Source organism: Hylobates moloch, unplaced genomic scaffold, assembly GCF_009828535.3.
Source record: "Hylobates moloch isolate HMO894 unplaced genomic scaffold, HMol_V3 SCAFFOLD_1, whole genome shotgun sequence".
Taxonomy (NCBI): domain Eukaryota; kingdom Metazoa; phylum Chordata; class Mammalia; order Primates; family Hylobatidae; genus Hylobates; species Hylobates moloch.
In genome coordinates, this window is record NW_026652276.1 from 235,939,647 (window position 1) to 235,961,224 (window position 21,578).

At 48.9% G+C, this 21,578-nt stretch overlaps 1 protein-coding gene across 2 annotated transcripts in view; it reads right to left on the bottom strand.

Moving 5' to 3' along the window:
- Positions 1-21,232, bottom strand: part of CNPY1 (canopy FGF signaling regulator 1) — a 43,301-nt gene extending 22,069 nt beyond the window's left edge. Inside the window, exon 1 of one of the 2 annotated variants that reach the window (XM_058428465.1) lies at positions 20,964-21,181. In XM_058428465.1, coding sequence (XP_058284448.1) covers positions 20,964-20,993 — 30 coding nt within the window. In that variant the 5' untranslated portion in view covers positions 20,994-21,181. Of the gene's footprint in view, positions 1-20,963 lie in introns of both variants that reach the window. The other variant, XM_058428444.1, reaches the window with a different exon arrangement.
- Between the last annotated feature and the right edge of the window lie 346 nt (positions 21,233-21,578).

The window sequence follows — 21,578 nt, forward strand, 5'->3', positions numbered from 1 at the left end:
ATTGACTGCTATGAGTTTGTTGTATGACACTTCTTCATATAATATGCAAATAGCATTGACTGTTTAGTTTTATTAGACAATATAATTAGAAATCTAAAGGCGCTCATTTCGATGAGGAATAATAAAGGCTGATACATTTCCAGTATTCTGCATATCAGAAAAAAAATGAATTGCATCTGGACATAATAAGAGAGGTTTTAGCTAGACATTATTTAGGGAGCCCAAACCACATATAACAGAATTAATAGGAGTGCTTCCAGCCACCGTAAATTCCATATTTAAACAGGTGAATTTGTGGTGTCCATAAGACCTTGGGGGGAAAACACAAATGTTTCAGTACAATTTACCACAAATAACAGTATACTTAATGAAAATAATACCTAAATGTTGCCTGCTGTAATTAAAGTGAAATAAGTCATTCTTATTTAAAACAAAATAGTTTGTAAGTAAGTGTTCCTGTTCTTGTTACTCACAGACATTTATCCATAACATATATGCTTAGGTTGTTCAAAAAAAAAAAGGTAATAAAGCAAGAACAATGTGATTTTGGGGGGATATTTTTCCAGAATTCATTTTTTTTTAAATTTCTGGAGCTTATTTTCAACTTAACAGTGATCAAACAGAAAAAAAAAAAAGGCATAATGGATCAACATTAATGATCTTTCCAAATGGGGGTCATCTAACAATTTGATTCTTTATGAAGTTAAAAAACACACTTTCCTTTTATTATTAAATGCAAAATTGGTACTAGCATTTGCTTTCCTATTTTAAAATGTATTCTGCCAGTTTGAAAAATAAACCCTTTAATTTTTGAACATTTTAGGTAGAATGAAAAGAAATACAATCTGTCACATGAAAAATACCATAAGCTTAACCTCTGTTAAAAAATCTTCTAAGCAAGGACTTTGGGCTCCCAATTCACACTGCACCTCTCGGCCGTGCCCTCCAGTGGGCACCGCTCCGAGGGCTCCTACTGGTTTCAAAAAACTCCTAAGAGGAGAAAGTGAGAGTACCTAAAAGGGCAGAGGCAACAATATTGCAGCATAAACAGAGCATGATGCGAATTTGTTCATTCGTTCAACAAATATTTACTGAACTCCATCTAATGTCAGACAAATACACTTCTCTAATTCCGACGTTTAAAAAGAGGACTCTTCCGTGATTCTGCATAAAAATTAAAATAAAATTTTTGGAAAAGAACGTGCCCAGTGGAAGTCCAATAAACATGAATTAATGATAATATAACCCTTTGTCATCAATTGAGCTAAACACTTACATGCAATATCTGTTTCCTTATTTTACAGTTTTCTGCCCAACAAAGATCTGCATGTTTCACCGTCTTGTTACTGAGAACATAGTGGTTGATGAGTGATGATCTGTTTGGAATCACCTCTGCAAAACAGTTCCCCAACCCAGAAAAGGGGAAAAGTCCTATTTTTGGAATCTGTTGGGTGATTTCCCAACTTAGTCTTCTGAATACTTGCGGGCATATGGCAAGACTTCCTTATAAAATGTTAGACATCTGGCTGGGTGCAGTGGCTCACACCTGTAATCCAGCACTTTGGAAGGCCAAGACGGGTGGATCACCTGAGGTGGGGAGTTCGAGACCAGCCTGACCAACATGGAGAGACCCCCCCGTCTCTACTAAAAATACAAAATTAACCACGTGTGGTGGCGCATACCTGTCATTCCAGCTACTCAGAAGGCTAAGGCGGGAGAATCGCTTGAACCCGGGAGGTGGGGGTTGTGGTGAGCCGAGATCACGCCATTGCACTCCAGCCTGGGCAACAAGAGCAAAACTCTGTCTCAAAAAATAAAGTAAAATAAAATAAAATAAAAATGTTAGATATCTAAGAGGAAAAGGGACAAATGAACTGAATGATGAGTCAGGAAATTCGGCGTGCTTCTTCTCACAGATGTGAAAGCACACACATACTGCACGCACGCACACACCACGCCATGCATACAGGTACACAGATGCATGCACACACATGGATTATGCAGAAGGGGCCAGCTGGCTTCCGGCAAGCAAACCACAAAACATTGTGTGGCTTCCGGGGAGGCAGATACCGCTGCAAGCAGAGGGGCTTCAAGGTCTCCTGACCGTCTGCTCTTCCTGACCTGTGGTCGGTGCACAGGGCCACACCTCAGGAGAGTCCCTGCTCATCTGGCCTCCACACCCTGGTCCTGGTCTCAAGCCCCACCCCCCAGGAATTCTTTCACATCCTAAGAACAGGCCTCGGTGATTCAAACAAGAGGCTGTTCCACCTCCCAGACCACCAGGCCATGTCTGAAGCCACACCTGGAGAGCTGCTGCAGGGTGCCGGGCTCTCCCCACGAGAGACGCCTCACCCACTGAAATAGACATGGTTCACCTCCCCCACCCGAGGGACCCGGTGACCGCAGGGTGTCTGTGCATCCCAGATGCCCGACGTGACCCCCTGATGTCCAGTCACAAATCGAGAGGTGTGGAGGGTGGAGGGAGAGACCAGGCTGCCTGGGGAGTCGACTGGGGGAAACGAGGGGATTCGGGGATTTCTCGGAGGTGCGTCTCTCGGCAGGTTTGTGTTGCTGACTAGGAGTGCTGGGGAAAGGGAGAAGTCGTCTGGAACTGGGATGAAGTGAGGCTTCTCTGCAGCAGGGAGGGCAGAGCCTCTTTTCAATGAGCATTCATTTTCTGGTTCCCAGGGGCTAGAAAGACAGCTCTTTCTTTAAAAACATTTATTAATGGAAAAAAGTAACACATCAATTTGATTTCTTTAAAACAAAAACAAGAACAGAAGGGTAGAGTAAAACCTAAGGCTCATCCCTCCCCCAGACCCCTCAGGCCCCCAGATCTCCTCCCCCGAGAAACATTCCAGGTATGTGTCTACATGTGTGAGCAAATGAACGTGCACGCGTGTGTGTCCCCCCTCCTCTTTTACACAGATTAAAGCACGACATGTGCCGTGTTCAGCTATTACTCTGTCTTTGTCCCTTGACAGACCTCAGAGCTAAGAGGACTCATTCTGTGTCCAGGATTCGAAGGGAATGGTCCACTGACCATTCCCTGAAACAAGCGACTCAAAAGTCAAATCCACCCCCATGGGAGACAAGAGTTAAAGAATGCCGTCCACCCAGAGGGCAGTTTCAGGAGGGGTGCTCCCAAGAGTTCTGAACGATGACAGAACATGGCTAGAACATTTATGAAAAATCAGTTATGTTGTTTCAGTAACAGTGTTCGAGAAGTTTTTGGATAAAATTTACCTTAACCTATGCCAAAACAACAGTCTCAGTTACAGAGGATGAGAGTTTTTAACCCGACTTCCCAACTGAGGACCCCAGCATTTCAGGGCTGGCCAGCGAGGAGTGGGCTAGCACGGGATGACAGCCAGAGCGGAACTGCGGGAACCTCAATAGAAACTCTCAGATGAGGAGACTGAGGTATGAACAGGAGACGCGCTGTCCCCAAGGAGTCATAGGCTAAGCTGGATGGAAACACACACAGAAGAGTCCGACCTCAGCCTGGGGCACACCCAGTGCCTCCAGAACGCTCGGTCACCCAGTAGGAGCAAGGGTTACCTCAGCTGACTGGGAAGCTGGTGATGGCCCAGCAGGAGTCTACTTCTTAGAGTCACAATGCCTCAGACCCAGTGTGCCATCCCCAGGAATGTCCTGGGCCCAGGGTGACACTCGGGACATTCCCTTGGTCCCGCCTGGCCACCTTCTGTTCCCTCCTCGTGACTTCTTGGCCTCCTAGAACCTCAGCAGCCCTCCTGGAAGCCCTTAGGTTGGGCTGAGCTGTCGCGAGCGTTGCCTCTGCTGGCCTAGCAGATGGGTTGAAACTGCTGTGATTGGGGTCTCCACCACCCTGGCCTTTAGCTGAGACATGGCCGCTGGTCCTTGAGGCATTCTATTTCCTAATCAACTTCTGCAGCAGCTGCTGCATGTGCCGTGCCCTCCACAAACGACCAAGTAGGGCCATAGCTGTGGGCTGAATCATGTCCCCAAAATCCGTATGTTGAAGCCCTAAACCCCGGGACCTCAGAATGAGACTGTACCTAGAGATAGGATCTTTGAAGAGGGGATTAAGATCAGATGAGGTCACTGGGGTGGTCAAGGAGACTGTATCTGGAGATAGGATCTTTGAAGAGGGGATTAAGATCAGATGAGGTCACTGGGGTGGTCAAGGAGACTGTATCTGGAGATAGGATCATTGAAGAGGGGATTAAGATCAGATCAGGTCACTGGGGTGGTCAAGGAGACTGTATCTGGAGATAGGATCTTTGAAGAGGGGATTAAGATCAGATTGGGTCATTGGGGTGGTCCCTTTTCAAATCTGGTCAGTGTCCTTGTAGGAAGAGGACATAGGAAACCGACACGCACAGAGGGACGGCCGTGTGAGGACGCAGAGGGAGGACGCCATCTACAAGCCAAGGAGAGGCCTCAGGAGAAACCAGCCCTGAGACACCTTGATCCTAGGCTTCCAGCCTCCAGAGCCGTGCAAGAATGAATTTCCATTGTTAGTGGCTCCTGTCTGTGGGACTTGTTACGCAGCCGCAGCTGTATCCACAGTCACAGCGTGACGTCCTCCTGCCTCAAGCTCTGCTAGGTGCAGCCCAAGCCCATGGATCTGAGCATTCACCAAGAACAGGTGACTCCACCTCCAGGAAGCCTGGACACCATGCAGAGGCAGCCAGCGGGTCCATCCCACACGCTGAGCAACACAAAGGTCCCTGCAGGGCTGCACCTGCACGTGCAAAAAATGGTTCATCATCTGAATTTCTCCTGCAACACGGCAAAGTGGGGGCACTGGGCTCGAGGTCCACCCAAACACCTGAATGCTAGCCTGGCTTCACTTTTATCCACTGGCCATGGGCGGAGACAGCCACACATCTTCTTGTCTTCTGGCATCCTCCTCTGTAGAACCAGGGCGATGATATCCGCCTTAATCAAGTAATTGGTTGGAAAATCCTTCAAAGCATTTGATGCGATACAGAAAGGTGCAGTGTTTTTATTTTATCTCTGATAGCCATCATTGTCTTAGATCTTAAACACCTTTAAAGTGGCACGCATTCAAGCAGCACAGTGATTTCTGTCCTCTCCCTTCAGGTGAGGAGCAGGAGGAGGGACACCGTCCTGCATATGACCCAGAACCAAGGCCCACTGGTCCCTTCACGCCAGTGGGCATTGAAGAGCTTTCCCGTGAAGCTCTCTCTGCCGAAACTCTTCTCCTCCCATCCTCTCAGGATCTGGGAGCTGCCAGGAGGGGTGGCCAGATCCACAGTGTTCAAAGTGTGGTCCTTGGACCAGCGGCATAGCTTCCATGGGAGCTCATCAGTCATGCAGAGTCCCAGGTGATTTGTGTGCACAGCCAAGTGTGGGCAGTGCTGGTTTAGGAAGATGAGGAGGAGGAAGAGGAAGATGGTGGCTACCTGCTGACTGTTTTATATTCTGCTTTTGTGCTTTATCTAGAAAGCGTGCAGCAGAGATCGGAGGAAGGGCCATTTGGTCCAGAGACACCCTGATTCACAGGCTTGTCCTGTTACACAATGTTGGGATGAGTTGAAGAAGATGCCTCCGTTCTCAGACCCAAAAGGCACAAAGACGGCACCTTTGGGAGAGCCAGGCACTACCAGTGTCTTGAGTGCTGAATTTAGTAAGACACCATATTGTGCATTCGAAAGCAATTAGAGCTCTAGAATGGACTTTTCACTGGCACTCAAAGAGAACCAAGGAAGCAGAGAAGGATGATAAATGGCATGTTAGTGGTTCCTGGCACCTGTCTTAAGAGTAAGATCTTTTACTGTATTACAGGGCTGGACATTTTCTCAAAATGGTTTAGATCCTTTGTGTCATTATTTTCTCTCCTGCATTTCTGGTCTTCTGCAGCACACTCCCCAGGTGGGTGAGTGGTGTCTGGGGTCTCACCCTGCAGGACTGGGTTCCAGTACTCAGGGACGGACAGCCTGTGTGGTGGAAGGCTCCCTCGCGCAGGCACATGCCAGCTGGACTATCCAGGAAGAAATGCCGGGAAGAAAAAGGGGTCGTGTTTTCTCTGATCCACCAAATTCAGGTCATTCTAGAGCCAAATCCAATTCCAGTTTAGAAGTGGGTTTCAACACTTAACACACTGCATCTTCTCCTGGCTCCCAAATTTTTTGTCTAAGAAATACCCAGTTTTGAATAGGCTGTGACCAGACATGTCATCACTTCAGGTGGAGAGAGGGCAGGTCATCAGCGAACACCTGGAGTGTTTGAAGAGGCCACCACACCCCAGGGGCCAGGGAAGGGGTGACCTGTGTCTTTCTGCTTGCCTAGTGCTTCCTGGATCCCAGGTTCATACCATCTTTGCCAGACTGGAAAGAATGGATGCAGGCTGGGGGTGGTGGCTCGTGCCTGTAATCCCACACTAAAGAGGCCAAGACAGGAGGATCCCTTGATCTCTTGATTGAGACCAGCCTGAGCAACATAGTGAGAGCTCGTCTCTACAAAAAATAAACAAAATTATCTGGGCATGGTGACGAGCACCTGTGGTCCCAGCTACTTGGGAGGCTGAAGTGGGAGAATCACCTGAACCCGGGAGATCGAGGCTGTAGTGGACTGACACTGCACCACTGCACTCCAGCCTGGGTGATGGAGCAAGACCCTGTCTCAAAAATAAATAAATAAATAAGAAAGAAAGAAGAAAAATGGGTGCAAAGTATAAAGAACAGATTGAATCCAAACCTGACCTGTTATCAGTGGCAAAAAAAAAAAGACTATTAATAAGTTAATATTGTTCTGGTTAAAGAAAATCTTTCGTCTTGTTTGCCTATTTACTCAAGTAATGAAATTCAAACCTGAAGGGAAACAATGAACTCACAGTCTTAGCATCCTGACAAATCAAAGTGTCACTTTCCGGCCTTCACCCACATGTAGCTCTAATTCTCTATCCTCCACCCCACATATTCACACTGAATTCAGACATTTCTGTGGTATTACACAGCCTCCATATCCATAGCTAGTGGTGACAGAGTGCTCAATGAGAATTCATAGCTCTTCTCATAGCTCCTTGACTTTGGGACATTTGGGGTATTGACGGCACTTTAAAAATGATCAATACCTCTGCTGTGAGGATTTCTGTATCACTTTTTCCTGTAGAATTACTTTTTCGGAACATATTGCTAAGTTTGGGGTAACTAGGTTGCCGTAGGTATACATTCCCATATGCTCATATTTCTGGTCGAGGAATGGAAGAGTGCTCAGCTGAGACAGAGACATCTATAAAATAAGCTGCAAGCCAAATCATACTGTGAATTTCTGTAATGGTCTCCCCTCTCGAAAGAGGAACAGGCAGCTCATTGCTTGGGATTCCTCTGAAACCTCTGGCTCTTGTTTATCCTGCCCACTTGGAGGCAAGAGCCCATTGTAGAAGGGCAGATAGTGTGAGCCTCACTGTACCGGCCGAGAGGACTCACATGCAGTCCCAGAGCATTTCTTAGCGCCTGCTGGGAGAGGCCACCAGTTCTCTTTTTCTTTCTCTTTTTTTTTTTTTTTTTGAGACAGAGTTTCACCCTTGTCACCCAGGCTGGAGTGTAATGGCACGACCTTGGCTCACTGCAACCTCCGCCTCCCCAGTTCAAGTGATTCTCATGCCTCAGCCTCCCGAGTAGCTGGGATTACAGCAGTTGTCTTTTTTAAGTCCTTCATGTCATTTGTTTCCATTTTGGCCCCTGCTTATTTTTTAAAAAGTAGATAGATGTGAGATAATTTTGTTCCATTTGAACAAAACTTTTTCACTATTTAAAAATTAATAATCTTGATATTACATTAAATCTCTTCCCTCTTGACACTGTGCATTTGGCTAAAGGTTATCTTTATGTTCATTAATACCCAGATCTTGAAAGAGGGTTATGTTTCTAAATTAGGGGTATGAAACATTCCCCTTTGACCAGGCGCAGGGGCTCATGCCTATAATCCCAGCACTTTGGGAGGCCGAGGCAGGCGGATCACTTGAGGTCAGGAGTTCAATATGAGCCTGGCCAACATGGCAAAATCCCATCTCCATTAAAAATATAAAAATTAGCCCGGCGTGGTGGCACATGTCTGTAATCCCAGCTACTCGCAAGGCTGAGGCATGAGAATGAAAAAACAAAAGAAGGAAGGAAGGAAGGAAGGAAGGAAGGAAGGAAGGAAGGAAGGAAGAAGGAAGGAAGGAAGGAAGGAAGGAAGGAAGGAAGGAAGGAAGGAAGGAAGGAAGGAAGGAAGCAGGCAGGCAGGCAGGCTCCCCTGCTCTCAGAAGCTCCTGAAGGGAAGAAATCTTAGTTCCGTATTCTTCCAGACCCAAGAATCCTTGGCTGTGGGTGGAGCGAGCCTTCCAGGAAAGTTGCCGATGGGGATCTGTGATTGTAGAGATCACATGCATTCCGTAAACTCCACCCAGGAGGTCTGTGCGAAGGACTGACATGAACAAAAACAAGTGGTATTTCTAATGGGCAGGACCAGGTTTCTTTACATGCAGGGGACCCAAGAATGACAGACAAAGAACCTCTCCGGAGTAGAAAGTCTAGTGAACGCCATGAAGCCAAACGCTGAGATCCCCTTGCTTGCTCATGGCCCCTGAGCATACCCTCTGCACAAGGGTCCTGCTGGACATGAAGACACAGCAGTGGACAAAGTGAAGGCGTCCCTGTCCTCCCAGCACTTGTGGTCTGGGCCTGAAATCGCCAGGTGGCAGCCTCCCTCTTATACAGAGTCCCTGGGCCGCCGCCTTGTTTATGTACAGCCCGTGAGCTGAGATTGGTTTTTACATTTATAAAGGATTGAAAAAAGGTCAAAAGAATAATATTTAATGACACATGAAAATGATATGAAATTCAAATTTCAGTGTCCGTACATAAAGTTTCGTGGGACACAGCTGCGCCCACATTTGCATACTGTCCCCAGCTGAGCAGAGTGGTGTCAGGGGCCTGGCACCCGGCACCCTGAGCTATGGACTGTGTTGACAGAAGATACTTGCCAGGTTCCAGCATGCCAGCCTCACGTCAGGGGCCTTGCACCTGCAGTTTGCAACCTGCGCCCTGCCCCACGGCTGACATCATCCTACCTCCACAAGGGCAGGTCCCCAACTGCTCATGCCCTTGCCAAATTGTCTTCCTTTCTCTGGAGGCCAACAGCACTTTCCTCCTGGTGGGAACAACTGAGGTTCCTCTAGATGTGTTGAACACACACGTGCACACACGTGCCCACATGCATCCACACACAGCTGCAGCACCAAGTGGAGAGTCGGGCTGCGCTCACCCAGGCGCTGCATCTTCTACCTGTTGGCATTGACTGAGGATGCCCTCTGGGCCAGGAGCCATGAATGGGGCTTTGCGCATGTAGAGGTGCAGTCCTCTGTGACAGCCTGGCAGGGTGGGTATTGCTACTGCATGTTGCAGGCCAAGAAACCGAGGCCCTGAGCCACACTTCAAAGTGGGGGAGGCCCAGGGTGTGAGTGACACGCCAGGCCATGTCTCTGCCCATGCCACCATGTGGTGCACACTCTGTAAGTGCTGTTGACCTGGTTTCCTCCTGGCCCCAGGTGGGGGGTGGTAGCCATGTCAGGGTGTCCCTGCTGGGGGCTTCCATCCCTGCTCCAGTTCCTACCCTGAGGTTGGCGGCCCACCCCACTTCACAGAAGGGGAAATGCAGCCTTCGAGAGGGTGAGTCTCTTGCTCAAGGTCACAAACCCAGGTTAGATGCTGAAGCCAGAAGATAAACCAGGTCTATCTGGAGCCAAAGCCTTTCTCTGAATGTCAGGGCCAGAGGGGGTGAGCACCTCGTCTTCATGGAGGCGCTGGGATACCTTCGCAGTCCTCATAAGAGCCACTGTACCTGTCTACACCACCATGCACACTCCCCTGGTTGCTTCTTACAGCACACCAGTCACGCATAGCACCAGGCAGGTGCCCCCAAATGGGTTCTAGAACAATCAGTGTCACAGAACTCAGCCTCCCCTCTCTTTTTCCAAGACAACCAATGCATCACTTTCCTGCCGAACGTTCTACGGAAAGAACCATTTGAAAACAGCCAGACTCAAAGCCGAAGCACATTAAATCCAGCATCCCTCTATGGGAGCCGCACGGTGCCCACCGTGTCTTCTGGCTCCTTTTGTCCTGGGGGAAAAACACTGCAATCCTCTAAACACATCCCATTATCCTCCATTCTTTACCCGATTTGTGGATTCAAACAATTCTTATTCAGTGGAATAAGGAGCAATTAACAGGACTAGGGATTTATTAAGGATAAGTCATGCCAGACAGTTTTGACAGCTTGTTTTGAGTGTGACAGAATTACAAAATCAGAGGCTAGATGCATTATGTATTTAGACTTTTGTGCAGCATCTAATACCAGGCTTGTGAAATTATTCTTGCCAAATGGTCTGAACCCGCCTGGATGAGAACAGTCTCATGTACCGGAAACCGACTCAAAGATCAGAGACAAAGGATAAATGACATTCAGCCATGCACCCAGATGGGGGTCGGCGTGGCAGGGGCAGGGAGTGGTGTTTCACGAGGGGCTGCAAAGGTCAATGTTAGGGTTTGTTTCCCGTAACATCTTCATTATTATCTGGAGGGAAGGGCACACTGCCGGCCACCAGGGCTGTGTGGGAGGGTGGGAAGCTCCAGCCTCCGGGAGCTGATGCTCACCCTGCAGCTGCTCAGCAGTGACCGAACATGAAGAGGCCGCAGAGGGACCAGAGCAACACGGGGGCTGGGTCGGTGCCCCCAACACCCCCGCCACCCAAGAACAACCCACAGAAGGCGGGCGGGGACAAAGGCCATCAGCCTCATGGACTTGGATAGTGGGGAGGGCCCCAGGGTCCCCCAGTCATAAAACCTCAGTGGGTTGGGCTGTGTCCCCCAAAGAGACACTCAAGTCCTAACCCCAGTACCTGTGAATGTGACCTTATTCAGAAAAAGGGTCTTCGCAGATATACTCAGTTAGGATGAGATCACATTAGGATAGGGTGGGTTCTAATCCCATGTGACTGATTCCTTACAAGAAGAAACCCAGACCACACGGGGGAGAAAGGCCGTGGGACTACAGAGACAGAGGCTGGGGTGATAGGTCTCTAATCCCAGGAACACCGAGGGTTGCCACCACCACCAGAAGCTAGAAAGAGTCACAGACTAGATTGTCCTTCTGAGCCCCCAAGAAAAATATGAGCCTGCCAACACCATGGTCTTGGACTTCTGGCCTTTGACCTGTGAGGGAATCATTTCTGCTTAAGGCACCTGGATTGCAGTGCTTAGTTATGGAAGCCTGAGGTCACTAATGGAAGTCTGATTTCAGAAGTGAAGAATTAATAATGGAGTCCAATGGCCCCTGCTTCTGCCTCAAGGCTAGAGGTGGGGAGGTAAACTCAGGCACTGCGCAAGCCACACCTGCCAATGGGTAGATTCATTCTCCCTCCAAGATACAAATGACAAAAGAAGAACTTTCCTCTAAGGCAGGGGTCCTCAACCCCCAGGCCTTGGACCAGTACCAGTCTGCGGGCTGTCAGGAACCAGGCCACACAGCAGGAGGTGAACAGCAGGCCGGTGAGCGAAGCTTCATCTGTATTTATAGCTGCTGCCCATTATTCACATTACCCCCTGAGCTCCACCTGCTGTCAGATCAGCAGCAGCATTAGATTCTCATAGGAGCGTGAATCCTATTGTGAATGGCATATGCAAGGAGTCTAGGTTGTGGGCTCCCAATGAGAATCTAATGCCTGATGATCTGCCACTGTCTCCAGTCACCCCCGAGATGGGACCATCTAGTTGTAGAAAAACAAGCTCAGGGCTCCCACTGATTCTACATTATGGTGAGTTGTATAATTATTTCTTTATATATTACAATGTAATAATAGAAATCAAATGCACAATAAATATAATGCACTTGAATCATCCCCAAACCATCCTCCTCTCCCTGGTCATTGGAAAAATTGTCATCCACAAAATCGATCCCTGGTGCCATAAAGGTTGGGGACCACTGCTCTAAGGGGCCTGACGGAAGACTCATAAAGGTTGGAGACCGCTGCTGTAAGGGGCCTGAGGGAAGACTGATAAAGGTTGGGGACCGCTGCTCTAAGGGGCCTGAGGGAAGACTCATAAAGGTTGGGGACTGCTGCTCTAAGGGGCCCGAGGGAAGATTCAGGTCTCTTAGGTGGTGGCTAGCACAACCCTCAGCACCTGGCAGCACAGCTGCACCTGTTGTTTGTATTTATGAAATGGAACACACATGCCATCAGCCCCTGGTGAATTACCCCTAACTCCGCGCTATGCTACTATCATCTTTCTCTCTCTCTCAGCACTTCACACCCTCAGATGATGGTTATTTTTGTCCGTTCAGGAATATTGAATCACCTGTTTATTTCTTCTCCCTGAGGATAGTATAGCATTTCATCTTTCTTTCTTTTTTTTTATTTTTTTATTTTTTGAAACACAGTTTCACTCTTTGTTGCCCAGACTGGAGTGCAATGGTGCAATCTTGGCTCACTGCAACCTCAGCCTCCCGGGTTCAAGCGATTCTCCTGCCTCAGCCTCCCAAGTAGCTGGGATTACAGACGTGCACCATCACGCCCGGCTAATTTTGTATTTTTAGTTTCTCCATTTGGTCAGGCTGGTCTCAAACTCCCGACCTCAGGTGATCCACCTGCCTCGGCCTCCTAAAGTGCTGGGATTACAGGCGTGAGCCACCACACCCGGTTCGTCTTTCTTTATTCCCAAATTCTAAATGCAATGTGTTTCCCCTCTTAAACAGAATATTTGGTTGATCAGAACATTGTGCTTCTGCTCATGTAATATATTCTCCTACAGATTTTCAAATTTGTCCCAGCCAATACTGGCAAGATCACATAATCCATCTCAGGCCCACACCCAACAGGGCTTAGCGTACTGCAAAGCTACTGTCTGGATAAACAGGGCTTCCTAGACCCCAAAGCCACACTATTTGTGTCTTATCTATGAAACACCAATTCTGATCTTGCGGACTCTTTTTATATCATGCTAGTCTTGATCAGCTAAAACCTGACATCCCAGACACAACATCATTAAATTAAACAGCCAGTATGTGAGCAGGTGCCTAACTCCTCTGTTTTTCTTGCCATTATATCACTTTCCTAGAGTCTTCACAAAATATCAGAAATAGTCCCCGACTCCTCATAGAATTAATATGACATAGCTATTATCAACTACTTATTCTTTCATTTTCCAGACATTGAGAACCTATTATGAGCAAAATCTTGTGCTAGGGAATGGGGGTACAAGATTAAAAATGTAATTAAGGATAGAAATGTGTTACAGTACATACACAGCTAGAATAAAATGCAGAATTTAACAAATATCCTAAAAAATGCTATAAAAATAGTTTTGATGTTCAGAAGGTGTGAGAGAATATCTGATATCTTAATTTTCCACAAATTCATCTTTGTAAAAAAGTGACAAAGTGTCATTCCAACTCAGTGTGGGGGGAGCAAGTCTTATTTGATAAATGGCGCTGGCACACGCCGTGATGTTCACCCAGAAAACACCCTCCATATTGACTCCGCATGTAGACGGAAAAGAAGAGCATGCAGTAACGGAAGAAAATTCAGAAAGCAATTTGTGTAACAAAGGGCTGGCAGGGGACATTCTTAAACAAGACGGGGTGCCCAATGCCTTCGTGGATGGGGAGGTGTCCATGGGGGAGAGGAGCCACCACACACGGATCACAGCCAGAGGAGGCACGCATCAGGCAGGCCAGGGAGAGTTACTATCCCCACATTCACAATGGCATAAAAGACAAACCACCCAGTAGAATACTGGGCAAAGGCTACAAATACACACCTTGAAATAAGAAATCCAAATAGCACGCTGGTGGAAAGATGCTTAACTGCACCGGTAGTCAATGAAAGAGGAATGAAGGCAATAGCCAAACATCATCTTTCACTGGTTAGATTACCAAAATTAAAAGAATGCTATTATCCAGTGCTGGCAAAATGCAAGAAAGCAGCCTCTGTCATCCACTGCTGGCTGGAATATCCACGCTGCAGCCTTCAGAGAAGCAGTCCAACAACATGGGTTCAGGTTAAAATGTTCCTACCTTGTGACCCCTGCCTTTCAGGAATCTGTCCTGGAGAAATCCAATCAACAATACCTAAGGATGCATCACCATGGAGGCTGCAGCGTCACTGTGTGGTGGCAAAACACCAGAAACAATATGTGTCCATCTGTAGAATGGTCTTCTTAACTGGAAAATGTCCATATCCTAGGCAGCCATGCTTTTCTTTTCTTTTTTCTTTCTTTTATTTATTTATTTTTTTGAGACGGAGTCTTGCTCTGTTGCCCAGGCTGGAGTGCATTGGCGTGATCTCAGCTCACCGCAACCTCTATCCCACAGGTTCAAGCGATGCTCCTGCCTCAGCCTCCCAAGTAGCTGGGACTACGGGCACCTGTCACCACACCCAGCTAATTTTTGTATTTTCAGTAGGGACGGGGTTTCATTATTATTTTAAAATGTCGAAGCCAAAAACCTGCACAGCTGCTGCCTGGTGTCTGAGCAAGTGCAGCGTTGGCAATGGCGAGGCTCTTGACTTCGACGGTAATGGAGCGGGGTTGGGAGGTAGACATGCGTCTTTTCTTTTATCTCTTGCTGAAATCATCATGTGTTACTTTGATAATTAATTTTTTTTTTTTTTTTGAGGCAAGGTCTCACTGTCACCTAGGCTGGAGTGCAGTGGTGCGATCACACAGCTCGTTGCAGCCTCGTCCTCTTCAGCTTAGACGATCCTCCCTCCTCAGCCTGCTGAGTAACTGGGACCACAAGTACACGCCACCACACCCTGCTAATTTTTTTTTTTGTATTTTTTGTAGAGACAGGAGCTCCCTGTGTTGCCCAGGCTGGTCTCAAAATCCTGAGTTCAAGCTATCTTCCTACCTTGGCCTCCCAAAGTGCTAGGATTACAGGGGTGAGCCACGGCAGCTGGCCTTAAAATTTTTAACAAAGAAATATTTGAAAACCCACATAGAGTCATGAGACATGTATTTGGCCTACGTGATTTGCACAGGGCATGGAGAGCCACACACAGGGGTCCCGGCCACTGCTGGGCCTGTGCAGGGATCTCCAGGAGCCTCTCCTGAGGTGTGGCCCTGGTGGCCCCGAAGGAGTTCAGGCTCCTTCCCCAAACCTTCAGGCAGCTTGAGAGCTCCTTTGCTAAATAGATGAGCTTATTAGTGGGCCTCAGGAACCCCCTCAAATATTAGAAATGACCATTAATCCTGCATTTTCGTACAGAAGGGACAGCAGAGCTCTCCAGAACATGCACTCCCAGTCTCCCTGTGGCTGGAGAGGGCTCCTTTCCTCTGATGTTTTCAGAAAGTTCAGGAAAAAGGACATGAGAAGGGCCCAAAGAGCCTAATTAACTTTGACTTGACTTCAACAATGGGCAGGAGAATAAGACCCCTTTTAATATAAATTAAAATCTCTCCACTGGAGCCTCATCCTCGCCAGCGCTTTCTTTCATTGCTTTAAATTGGTCTTCTTGGCCGTGTAGGACTGTGGTGGGTGGGCCCAGGAGCCCAGACTTGCCCATTCTTGGACAAGTGTGTTCACACAGCTCTGACAATGCCGGCTTTCGGTCATCGTCACTCTTCCTTCTCTGTCCCAGGTTAAGCTACTCTGTGGGGGGATCAGCTGCTGCCAATGTGGAGGCCAAGCTGCGATCACTTCTTCATTCTAACTGGAGAGAAGGGAAGTTCAAGTCCAGCAGAGGGTGGGTGGGTAGACGGTGGCTCTCAGAAATGTCAGCCGGACCCCGGCCCCGCATAGGCAGGACAGCAAGGCTGTGGCTCTCCAGGGCCAGCTGAAGAACAGGACACTGTCTCCACTGCCACAAAGCATCAGAGACTCCCATCTTCTTTGAAGCACAGCACGGCCGTCTTGGTCTTTCTGCACTTCCCTGTTCTGTTAGACACCTGGTTATAGACAAGGCTTCTCCACCTAAGAAAAAACAACTTTGGGCCGGGCGCGGTGGCTCACGCCTGTAATCCCAGCACTTTGGAAAGCCGAGGTGGGCAGATCATGAGGTCAGGAGATCAAGACCATCCTGGCTAACATGGTGAAACCCTGTCTCTACTAAAAATACAAAAAAAGTTAGCCGGGCATGGTGGCGGGCGCCTGTGGTCCCAGCTACTCAGGAGGCTGAGGCAGGAGAATGGTGTGAACCCAGGAGGTAGAGCTTGCAGTGAGCAGAGATAGCACCACTGCACTCCAGCCTGGGTGACAGAGCGAGATTCGGCACAAAAAAAAAAAAAAAAAAGAGAAAACAACTTTGTCCCAGCCATGAGTATTCTGGGTTTCAGAACCTGGAGGTTCCGAAGACCCCAGGAGGGGGAGCTGGACGATCGGCTCCCAGCAAGTAGCCAGAGGCTGGGAGAGGCTGTTTTCCAGTCTTTCATGAGAAACCAGAAGTCCAACGTTCTACGTGAAATCTTGATCCACATTATGTGGGCTGGATTTGGATCCCGAGCCTCCAACCATCCACGTGGCTGGGTCCTTCGGCCATCACCCTCACCCATCACAGCTTCAGATGCCTCTGGCCTGTGTTTGTTTCCTAACCTGCTGTAACAAAGTGTCCCAAGCTAGGGCCTTGAAACAACAAAAATGCACTCTCTCATAGCTCTGGAGGCCAGGCGGCCAGCACTGAGGCACAAGCAGGGCCGTGATCTCTCTGCAGGCTCAGGCAAGTGTCCTTCCTTCCCTCTTCATGGTTCTGGTGGCTGCTGGCAACCCTCGGCATTCCTTGGCTTGTGGATGCATCACTGCACCTCTGCCTCCCAGGGCCCTTGGCATTCTCCCCGGTGTGTGTCTTTGTGTCTCCATCTTATCTTCTTATAAGGATGCTGGCCACTGGATTAGGCCCCGTCCCACCCCACCCTGCTCCAGTATGACCTCATCTTAACTGACAACATCTACAAAGGTTCTATTTCCAAATAAGGTCACCCTTCAAATTTCTTTTCTTTTTTTTTTATTTTATTTTTTGAGACAGAGTCTCACTCTGTCATGCAGGCTGGAGTGCAGTGGCATGATCTCAGCTCACTGCAACCTCTGCCTCCCTGGCTCAAGTGATTCTCATGCCTCAGCCTCCCAAGTAGCTGGGATTACGGGCGCCCGCTACCACGCCCAGCTAATTTATTGTATTTTTAGTAGACTCGGGTTTTACCATGTTGGCCAGGCTGGTCTCGAACTCCCAACCTCAAGTGATCCACCCACCTCAGCCTCCCAAATTATGGTATTATAGGCATGAGCCACTGCGCCCAGCCCACACGTCAAGTTTCTGAGTGGATGCAAATCTGGGGGGCACTGTTCAATCCAGTGCACTGCTTCACCGGATTTGGGGCATGGTTCCACAACAACCTGAGCCTCTTCCTGTCCTGCCGATGTGTCTCTGTCCACATTGGCCCTAACTATAGTCAGAGGTCCACAACTGGCAGCAAACTTTTTAAATGGAAATAAACACACATCACCTGCAGGGTTTTTTTTTGTTTTTTTGTTTTTTTTGACAGAGTCTCACTCTGTTACCCAGGCTGGAGTATAGTGGTGCAATTACAGCTCACTATAGCCTTAAACTCCTGGGCTTAAGCAATCTTCCTCCCTCAGCCCGTCTCCCCTCCATGACCCCTGCACCTGCCCAAGTAGCTAGGACTACAGATGTGTACCGCCATGCCCAGCTATATTTTTTTAAGAAAGTTTTTTACAAGTGGGATCTTGCTATGTTGCCCACAGGTCTTGAACTCTTGGCCTGAGATGATCCTCCTACCTTAGCCTCCCAAAGTGCTGGGATTATAGGTATGAACCACTGCCTAAGGCCAGGCAGCCTTAGATCATTCTTTGTACGGTTACAGCCACAACTTCCTCTAAACATTGGCATGCTGGATTTGAGTGAAGAAAATTCCTGACTTTTATAGAACAGGGTTTCTCCACCCTCAGCACTACTGTCATGGGGGACCCAGTGATCCTGTGTTGTGGGGCCGCCCTGTGTACTATGGTGCTGAGCAGCGTCCCTGTCCTCCACCCACTGCATACCAGGAGCCTCTCCTCCCCTCCAGTTGTGAAAACCAGGAATGTCTCCAGCCACTGCCAAATGTCCCTTGCGGAACAAAACCATCCCCGGTTGAGAACCACTGGCATAGACCCTAGCTCCAAAAGTAGAAACTTGGGCTCAGTCATTCTACTGGGACAAAGGCTCTCTGCTCTCCAGTCTGATGGTCTCCCTGCCTCGGCCTTCCACATAGTTTTGTTCAGGTGGAACCCTTTGTGCAGTTTGTCTTGACATCCTTGGCTATAAACTGAGGCCAGAACCAATCTGACTGTCCCCAGACACAACCCGCCTAGTTCCCACAGGCATGCATGCCCTGCGTCCTCAGGCCTCAACTGAGATCCGATGCTGCAAACTGCGTGACCACTCACTCCTTCCTCTAGGTGTTAACAGGCTTCTCCTTCCAGATAGGCTTTTTTAAAAGGAAAATTTGGGCTCATACTATGCCAAAATTCTTGACAAGTAATTGCCTTCCATGCTAAATGTTGATGTTTTTAGAAACAGAGATTCAAGAAATAGAATCTAAATAGCATGTAGGCAATTAGGCTAGCCATGACATTTAAGTCCGAGAGGCTTCGATAACCGATTCAGAAGTTTTAAAACAGTGTCTGGACAGCGCAGTCTGGTGTTGGACACCGCCAAGCCTTCAACCGGCCGGTCCTGACTTCTAGGCTGCTCAAAGTGTGTCCTTCTCTTCCTCTCTCTGCAGCTTAGGATATCGGCACTTCCCTGTCAGATGGGGTTGTGCCCACAGAGACACGGCCAGCGTTCAGAGAGGGGATAATTCCTTATTTGTACTTCTGTTTCCTAAGAGCAGCCCTGTTGACCCTTTGGGAGCTTTCTCTGCATTCAGCTTTACACAATCACACCAGGCAGACAGCAAACAGGGAATCCCAGCAAGAATGTCAGGCCCAATGGGTGCTGGCCTAAGAGAGAGCCTGGGCAGAGCTTCAGGGCCGCGCCTCAGAAGTGGAGAAAAGGCTTGTTTTGCTTCACCAGTTCCCTAGAGCCACCTAAGCCCTGGGCCTCTGGCCACTGTCAGCCCGGAAGCAACGGCAAGAAGCCCCGAGCAAGATGAGCGGCCCTCACTGTGCGCACTGTCCCTCCCCCTGTGTGGATCGGGTTAAAGTGTGAGAACCAGATCAACCTGGATTCCAGACTGACAGCTTGAGCAAATAAAGCAAGATATGCGTCAACATCCGCTCAAACGAATACATAAGGTTTTGCAGAGACTGATGTCTAGGAGGATACTTCATAAGTTAAAATGATGCTACCATTTAGAGAGGAAAAATTGGTTCTGAAAATTCAGCGTGATTGGTTTTATAGCTGATTGATGACAAAGCTAGCTGTGTGGGTTCTGCTCACAGAAGAGAGCTGTGTCTCTGTGTGTCCCTGCAGGCTCTGTGTCTTCCTGTAGGTCACTGCCTTTCTCAACTGTTCTTACACAGCCTTCTCCAGCTCTTTAGAAGGAGTACCCCAGATGGGCCGGGCATGGTGGCTCACGCCTGTACTCCCAGCACTTTGGGAGGCCGAGGCAGGCGGATCACAAGGTCAGGAGATCAAGACCATCCTGGCTAACATGGTGAAACCCCGTCTCTACTAAAAATACAAAAAATTAGCCGGGCGTGGTGGCGGGTGCCTGTAGTCCCAGCTACTCGGGAGGCTGAGGCGGGAGAAAGGCATGAACCTGGGAGGCGGAGCCTGCAGTGAGCCGAGATGGCGCCACCGCACTCCAGCCGGGGCGACAGAGCGAAACTCCATCTCAAAAACAGAAGGAGTACCCCAGATGATCCACTGCTATATTTTATGGTTCCTACCACCTCCTCCTAAAATAGGTTGCTGAGAATTTTTTTTTCAATCAAATCCAACTGAAAAGAATTTGAATTTTAAAACCCCATAATACCTCTACAATATCTTCCCGTACTATTACAATGGAAAAACTGCCTCGCTCATGGAGTTCGGTCTGCAACACACACGTGCTTGTGCCTCGCTGTCTCCTGGCTCTGCGTGTTGGGAGTCCCAGGGAAACATGACGGATAAAGTTCATCTCATCAATCAGGAAAATTCATGTCCTCACACACCACCTGTCTCAGTCTACAGTCAGAAAACAAAACATGCTCATTTCTCCTTTACCGCTATTAACCACCAAAAGAATCACAAATTGATACCCACTCAATGTCCTTCTAACAGGTACAAGCTCTGCACATCACTAGAGAATCTTCTATTGCAGTTAGAGTAACCAAGCATACGCCGCAGAGTGACAACATCTGTGTGGCTTACACCACACAGGCAGCCGCAGAAACAGCGCCTCCCAAACGGCAGGCACGGCCTTGCTCACGCTCAGAACCCACTCCGCGCCCGACGGGAACGGCTGGAGGGAGGAAGGAGCCAGGCACCTCTCATTCAGGGTCTGACATTTTCACTTGGCAGATAAGTAAGTGAGTCTGCTCGGATATTCCGGCTCGGAACGTGCCCGTCCGTCAAAGAGGGAGGGGAAACCAAACGAGCTTGTGCCTCCTTCCCGATGGCTCTCCACGCAAAGTTAATGTTTGTTTACCCTAAGCATATGCCCAAGTGAGGCCTGCACGGCCACCTCACCGCGGGTGCAGGGCGCGCCTCAGAATGACAGCGAGGTGCACGCTCCGGCCCGCGCAGAGCGGGGCCAGCTCCGCCAGCCAGCGCGTGGGAAGTCCCGCAGCACCAGCGGGGTCCGTCGCTTCGCTCCATTCTGGCCCGGCTTGAAACCCCCGAGGGGAAGAGTGGGTATCAAATGTGAATTCCACTCGTCCACAGCGCCGGGCATTATGAAAATCTGAGCACCTTTGACCGGAGAAGCAATAGCTATGGGATTAAGGCGAATTTCTTATGGAGACGAGGAAGATGTGCAGTTTGTAATTACCTGCTCCCTGTGGTACAGTCCGTCCTTCATGCCTGGATCTAACGGGACAAACTCTCAGCGGCTTTGCTCTCCCGGCATTGTTTCAGCACCCACCAAGAGGATTAAAAATAATCTCTTTCTCTTTTAATTTTGTGTCGCCCACATCGCCTCCTCCTCCCCACATCCCCTGCGGACAGCATGAATTTTTAATCCCTGAGGTTTGGGAGGGGGAGGGGGTGTTAACCCCTTGTTGAGGTGGCGCCCGAAGGACTGGAAGCCCTGGGGGAAAGGTCCCCCTGCTGGCCCCGCCGGGAAGAGCACTGCGTCCCCCCAGGACACTGACATGCCTGCCTTGTATGTGCACTCAGCCTCAGGTGCCTCCTCTGGTGCCCAGATAGGCTGCCAACTCACACAGCTGCTCCACGCCTTCCTTGTCTCTGCTCTGAGATAGGTGACTTTGAGCTCAAACGCACACACACGTGCACAGAGGCACACATGCACACACGTGCACACAGACACACACATGCATGCATAGACACATGCACGTGTACACACGTGCACAGACACAAACGCACATGTGCACTTGCATGTGTGCACACAGACACACACACACTCAATGCAAACACTTGCTCCTGT